The 7687-nt window shown below is 40.0% G+C and overlaps 1 protein-coding gene across 1 annotated transcript; it reads right to left on the bottom strand.

Moving 5' to 3' along the window:
- Nucleotides 1–5745: 5745 nt before the first annotated feature.
- LOC126512544 (ribosomal biogenesis factor-like) lies at nucleotides 5746–6051 on the bottom strand. The gene has a single exon (XM_050160373.1). The coding sequence runs from the start codon at nucleotides 6049–6051 to the stop codon at nucleotides 5746–5748; it is 306 nt and encodes a 101-aa protein (XP_050016330.1).
- Nucleotides 6052–7687: the final 1636 nt, after the last annotated feature.

Here is a 7687-nt window from a genome sequence, read left to right as displayed (position 1 = left end):
AATATTGCCTGGAAACTTACAACTTTGTATAATGAATATGTGCTAGTAATCATTTTTTTTCATTTATTTATTTTGGGGTGGGAGGGCTCATGTTATGATGTGTGTATAAAGGTCAGAAGTTGCAGAAGTCAGTTCTCCCATCATAACTTGTGAGTCCCAGAGATCAAAGTCATGTTGTCTGACTTGGTAACAAGTTTTTAACAATTGAACCATCTCACCAGCTGCTCCTCACTGCCAATTTTTTTAAAAGAATAACTTTCCATATTTTCTGACCTAGGAATCAATCTTTTACCTTCTTTAGGTGAGTGGGTGATGTGGGAGGTGATGAATGCTGCGAATATGTTTTATTGCCATTGGTTAATAAAGAAACTGCTTTCGGTCAATGGCTTAACATAGTAAAGCCAGGCTGAAAGAGATCTATAGAGAGAGTAGGCAGAGTCAGGGAAAAATCATATAGCTGGAGACAGACATGCTGAACTTTGCCAGTTAGCCACAGCCACATGTTGATACACAGAGTAATAGAAATGGGTTAATTTAGGACATAAGAGTTAGCCAGAAATACGCTTAAGTTATTGGCCAAAGCATATTGCAAATAATATAGTTTCTGTGTGATTATTTCAAGTCAGAGTAGCCTGGAACAAACAAACAGCCTCCGACTACAAGTGACAGTCTATGTGTTCCAAGTTGGCCACTGAAGTTGTCTCTCCATACTGTGTATTTGCAGATGTGGATGGCCAAGGAAGTAGAGATCCTGGTTTTAAATTACTCAAAGAAAAAATTGTATCTGTGTTAGACAAGCAAGTTAGGGTTAGACACATTACCCAGGGATTTGGGCTGAATATAGTGTCTTTGTGTAATTTACTGAGAGTCATGGTAGGAAAAGATATTCTGCATATGGGAAGAAGAAGAAATTTAAAAAAATTATTGACTGAATGAAAAAAATGGCAGAGAATGGCCATATGTTTTCCGAATTCATTTCTTTTTCCTCATAGGCACTGACTTAAACATTTCTCACCTGTGCTACAATTAACTGACTGTAAAGGGCCAGGTAATTTAGTTCTGGCCAATTAAACCTGGGCAAAGTTGTCACATGGCAGTTCAAATATTCTGATGGTTTGTATGCTAATGACCCCATAGGCCCATATGTTTGAATGTTTGATACCCAGTTAGTGGAACTGTTTGGGAAGGATTAGGAGGTGTGGCCTTGATGGAATAAATATAAATATGGCCTTCTTTGAGGGGATGTGTCACTGGGGATGCACTGTGGGACTTCAAAAGCCCACACCAAGCAGAGTCCCTCTCTGTGTTTCTCTATCTCTGTAAAGGCAATTTCTGTCCTGCCATGTTCTCTCTCTCTCTCTCTCTCTCTCTCTCTCTCTCTCTCTCTCTCTCTCTCTCTCTCTCTCCTGCTTGTGGATTAGATTTAAGCTCTCAGCTGCTCACGCACTATGCTTGCCTGCCTGCTGCCATGCTTTCCGCCATAATAGCCATGAGCTCACCCTCCGATACTGTAAATAAGCTACCGATTAGATGTTCTCTTCTTTACATTGCCTTGGTCATGGTGTCTCTTCATAGCAATAGAACACTAACTAAGGCAGGTATAATCCTGAAAACATTCCACACCATCCTCGATGCTCTTCCACCCACCATCTACTCACTGGGTGAAACACCCAAGCATTCTTAAACTATTCAGTTAGCAAACTCCCACTTGACCACACTGAACAACAAAAAGACTCTTCTTGAATAAAGCCCCTGAGAGTCTGGAATTATTTAAAAAAAGCAAGGGCTGACAAAATGAGTCACCTGAAACCGCATGGTAAAAGGAGAGAGCCAACTTCCACAGGTGTTCACTGACTTCCATACTTGTGCCTTGACATGACACATGCACACACACACACAATAAATAAATAAATGTAATAAAAGAAGCTAGTGTGATCTTTGGGTTTGGGGGATTTTAATTCTGGTTTGAGATATGATCTCTCTAAACACCATAGACTGTCCTATCTTGCCCAACATGGTATGATCCTAAAAACCTAACTGGGGCTGTGAGGGAACTAAGAAAGGACAGATGCACATAAATGTACAGACACACATACAGAAAAGCTCAGCTGTGCACACGCTGATGGAGTGTATGAACTACACAGCAACCTAGAACCTCATCTACTTACTATATACAACATGGGTGGGTATCTAGTCATAAATGGTGCAGACACGATTTGGTTGTTTTTGTCAGCTACTATAAGATCACGGGGTGTTTTTCTTTGGTGCCATACAGCATTTGTAATGATTACACTAGAGACCATATGGCATTCTTTCTAACTGATCATATTTCTTCATCTGCTCAGGTCTGTTAAGCCAAAAGCCTGGGCTATACCTAGACTTCTCCTCCTACTGCTCTCTTGCCTAGATGACTGCAAATATTTCCTAATTGATACCCTGGTTAATGATGGTCATCTATCAATCTGCCATACAACACATAGGAGCCAGACATCAAACACACTTCTTCAAGGACTTGAAACCAGCTCTCTACTTTAGAGATCAAACTACAGCTAATTACCCAAATAGACCTTCAGATGTTGGCAGCCTCATTATTAACTCCAAAGACAGGCACTTTAAGGAAAAGATCTTTATTAATACGCCTTCAAAAACGTTACTATGGGGCTGGGGTTGTAGCTTAGTTGGTAGAGTGCTGCCTAGCTTTCAAAAACCCTGGATTTGATCCCTAGTACCAAATAAAATTAGATGTGGACCATACCTGCAATCCCAGCAATCATTTTCAAAGTGTAACCAGGAAAACCACGAGTTCTAGGCCAGCCTAGACTGTGTGAGACTCTGCCTCAAAAACAAAACAAAGCAGGGGCTAGAGTGATAGCATAATCAATTCAATGCTTGCCAAACAAGCTTCATGATTGGAGTTCAAACCCCAACGTCCACATAATAAGATGGACGTGGTGGTATACATATAATCCCAGTGTAGATTTCTGGGGTTTGCTGGCCAGCCAACCTAGTCTAATAGGCTAGTCCTAAGTCCCAGTGAAAGACCCTATCTCTCCAACAAAGTGGACAGCTTGAGAAAAGAGAGCAGAGTTTGACATTCATCCCCTACATGCATGTATATAACTGCACAAACATGCAAGTACACAAAGTGTCAGGATGCATTGTGTGTGGCTCGTGCTTATAATCCTGGCATTTAGAGGCTGAGGCAGGAGAATTACCACATGTTCGGGGTGAGCCTCAGCTACCTACTGAGACATTATATGAAAAAAGCAATGTCCTAGGGCTAGACAGTTGACTCAGCAGTTAAGAGTACTGGCTGCTCTTCAGAGGACCCAAGTTTGTTTCCCAGAACCCACATGGTGGCTCACAACCATCTGTGGATCTGATGCCCTTTTATGGCCTCTGTGGACACTATGTATATGCATGACTTACATACATATATGCATGAAAAATACTCATACATTTAAAATAAAATAAATCTTAAAAACTTTTTTTTTAAAGTATCCATTCTTTTACACTAACTTTGGGGTTTCTATTGCTGTGAAGAGACACCATCACCATGACAACTCTTATAAAGGAAAATGTTTAATTGGGGCTGGTTTACAGTTTCAGAGGTTTAGGTCATTATTGCCACGATGAGACATGGTGGCAGGCAGGCAGACATGGTGCTGGAGAAGGAACTGAGAGTGGAGAAGGAGCTACATCTTGATTCTGCAGGCAGCAGGGAATGGTCTGAAACACTGTGTATGGCTTGATCATACATATGAGAATTAAAGCCCACCTCCACAATGACACACTTCTCCAACAGGGCCATACCTACTCCAACAAGCCACACCTCCTAATAGTGCCACTCCTTATTAACTTATGGGGGCAAATCACATCTAGACTACCACATACATTCTGCTAAAACTGTGATACAAGCAAAGTTGCCCTTAGGTGTTCCTATCTACCTATTAACCTTCTAAATATGCTTCATAGTTTGAACTATGCATGTCCAAAAATGGACCCATTTTCTTCTTGATATTGTAAGCTGATTGCATTCTTCTATATGTGTAGGCTCCTGAATAAAATACCCCTGCCTCCTTTGCTGCAAGGGGCCATTGCTTTAGAAACAACTTTCACACTCTGCTTAGGAAATAACTCCCATCACCATCTGCCGCAGAAACAAACTTGATTCGCTAATATCTTTGTGGTGCTTGCTTGGGATTTATACTCATCATAACACAAACGTACTGTGCATTACATTCAGCTACATCAGCATCCTCACCAGCCCTACCTCCCCATATACCTTCTATTCTCCCTGAAAAGCAGAGAGTAATTGTGTGTATGTGTCCATCCAGAATAACTTTTCTTCCCCCCCCCCCCAACACACGTGGCAAATATCTACTCACTCTTTTAACACTTGGTACTAAAGATCACCTCCTGTAGGGAGTATCTCGTACCTTCCCCATAAGAAAGGAAATGCTCCACGTTCTGTACTCCTAGATGAATATGAATTTCTCCCCGTTCTTCTACTTTCCACATATAATTCACGCCTATCATTCTTAGCACAATAGGAATCATGTTCTCTTCGAGTTATTATTTCTAGCAGTCTAACATCTGTCACCAGTAGGCTCCAATAAATACTTCTTCAAATCAATAATTATAACTACTGCCAATTTAGCACTATTTTCCAGGCACTGTTCAAATTGCTTTTCACATGTCATCTCAACCTTTGAACAATTCTACAAGATAGATATTATCACCATTTTCAAGTTGAGAAAACTGAAGCAGAAAGCTGTTAGGCAACTTGCCTCAAATCACCTCACAGCTAGTCAGTTAAGGGCAAGACAAGGATTTGAAATAAATGCCATTTCTATAATCTCTACCCATTTCACACATATTCCTTCCTTGTGGAATATATATATTCCTGCTCTTTCCTCCTTCCCTTTAAAGTTGGTAAACATCCACAAAAAAATTTTAAAGACACATTACAAGATAAAGACTTTTTTCTGGATTTTCTTATATCCAGTGATAATTTCATCATGTGTTGCTTGTGCCAAGGAGATGACAGCTTGAAGGGCATCCAGCAGCCCCGGCAGATATGGGGTAATCGTGCAGGTCAGGCCAAGTACACTGAGTGTTCCTTCAAGGACATGCAGCTGGAGATCAATGCTGGCCCAGCTTCACAATATGTTTTAATATTATTTTTCTTTTATTGAAAATAGCTTTTATTCTCACATAAAATATCCTGATTACAGTTTCCTTTCCATCTACTTCTTCCAGTTCCTCCCAACCTCCCTTGCCATCCAGATCCACTCCCTTTCTCTCTCTCCTTAGAAAATCAACAGGCATTTTAGGAATAATAATAAAATAAAAGTTGGTGGTGGCACATGGTCTTTAATCCCAGCACCTAGGAGACAGAGGCAGGCAGATCTCTTGAGTTTGAGGTCAGCCTGGTCTACAGCACATCTATTGAATGCAGTCGGTAAACATCCTTTCCTGTCCTGTAGGCTGCTGCTTTGTCTGAACGACAGTGTGTTTTACCATGCAGAAGCCTTTGCTGATCTTAGTGTCTGCATTAATAGCCTTCTGTCCAGACAGTATTCTCCAGTGCCAATGAGTTAAAGGCTGTTCCTACCTTCTCATCTATCAGGTTCAATGTATTTGTTTTTTTCTTTTGTTTTGTTTTTTGTTTTTTAGGTTTTGTTTTGTTTTGTTTTTATAAAACGTTCAATTTATTGATCTTAGGGGGAGTGTGCTATACTGTCACAGTGTTACAATTGAGCCGTTTAGTCTTGTTGCTTCATCAACATTAGCTGGTTCATTTTCATGGTGCTTCAGCTCTTTCTGCACAGTTTTAAGAGAAAGGCTGTTTGAAAAGCTTGCAAGTTCTTTCTGTATGTCTACAAAAGCTCTGTTCATTCTGTTGACTTTTTCATCATTCATAATGTTTATCTTCTTAAGATTAGTAGTAACTGATTTTGCCTTGTTTTTAGCCTTGAAGGTTTTTTTTTGGCTGGCTATATGAAATACATTCCTGGACTTCTGCCCTTCTAATTTGTTCTTGGCCATTGTGTTTTATACAATTTAACTCGGTTATTCTTCACCACAACCCTTTTGGTAAATGCTATTATCCCCATTTTACAGATTTTAAAAGAATGATGCAAAGAGTTTGCCAAGGTTTAAGGGTTTGTTTCACAAACACACACACACACACACAAAAGGTTCGTGCTGGTACACACCTTTAATCCCAGCTCTCAGGAGGAAGCAGCAGGTTAATCTCTTTAAGTTCCAGGCCAGCCTGCAGCCAGGGCTACACAAAGAAACTCTGTCTTGAAAAATCAATACACACACACTAGACAGTAGGAAATATATGATTACAGGAGTAAACAGTAGACAAAAAAACTAAACTGATTTACTAATCAGTAGTAAGTCTGAAGTAATAATCCATAATTAGTTATTTTATATACACAAAGAAGTCAACATAAAGCATACACAGGTGTAAAGGTGTAACACACCCGAATGACGAGAGACGTTTCCTAAGCTAGAACAAGAACAGTTCGAGCACATCAACAACCTAACTGAAGCCAGGGATTGGGAAAGCTGATGGTTTCATGAAGACTGTGGTGAAGACACCCTCAAAACACAGGCAACCTGCCAAGGGGTGGGCACATTGTTTCCGGCCTGGGTGGGTGGGTCCACAGACCCAAGGAACAGGCATCCTGGCCGAGGAGGCAGAAAAGAGCCATGGGAGCCGCTGCAGCGAGAAATCCCACTACGACCTACCTGAGCCCAAACATTTCACCCCAGCATGCAGACAAACCTCGTAAGCCCAATGTATTTATTTGGTTTTATGTTGAGCTTTTGATTAATTTGGAGTTGAGTTTTGTGTACGATGATAAATATGGATCTATTTGCATTCTTCTACATGTAGTCATCCAGTTTTACCAACAAATTTTTTTTGAAGATGCTGTCTTTTTCCCATTATGTCTTTATATATGGCTTCTATATAAGAAAAAACTCAGGTGTTCATATGTGTGTGGATTTAAGTCTGGGTCTTCAATTCAATTCCATTAATCAACATGTCTGGTTTTATACTAATACTATGCTCTTTTAAAAACATCTATAGCTTTGTAGTATAACTTGCGATCAGGAATGGTGAGCCTTTTGCAGTTATTTTATTTATTTGAGATGGTTTTTGTCACCCTGGGTATTTTATGTTTCCATACAAAGTTGAGGTCTCTTCAAGATCTGTGAAGAATTGTGTTGGAATTTTGATGGGGATTGCACTGAGTCTGTAGATTGCTTTTGGTAGGATGGCCATTTTTACTATGTTAATCCTACTGATTAATGAGCACTGGAGATCTTTCCACCTTCTGGTATCTTCTTCAGTTTCTCCAAAGACTTGAAGTTTTTATCATATAGGCCTTTCATTTGCTTGGTTAGAGTTATGCTGAGACACTTTGCATTATCTGGGACCATTTATGAAAGGTGTTGTTTCCCCAATGTCTTTCTCAGTCCATTTGTCATTTATTTATACAAGGGCTACTGATTTTTGTGAGTTAATTTTTGTATCCAGCTACTTTGCTGAAAGTGTTTACCGGCTGTAGCAGTTCCGCTGTGGAATTTCTAGGGTGACTGTAACTGGAAGTGTGATCCTAATTAGACTTATCAAATAAAACCAGGAATCAGATATTGGAGTAAAAGC

Source organism: Alexandromys fortis, unplaced genomic scaffold, assembly GCF_014885135.2.
Source record: "Alexandromys fortis isolate MF-2015 unplaced genomic scaffold, M_Fortis_MF-2015_v1.1 scaffold_10, whole genome shotgun sequence".
Lineage (NCBI taxonomy): Eukaryota > Metazoa > Chordata > Mammalia > Rodentia > Cricetidae > Alexandromys > Alexandromys fortis.
Note: the sequence above shows the minus strand (reverse complement) of the source record. Positions and strands in the feature narration are given on the sequence as shown.

Coding starts and splice junctions, on each gene's coding strand:
- LOC126512544 (XM_050160373.1), bottom strand. CDS start 6,051: ATGGCCAAGAACAAATTAGAAGGGCAGAAGTCCAGGAATGTATTTCAT.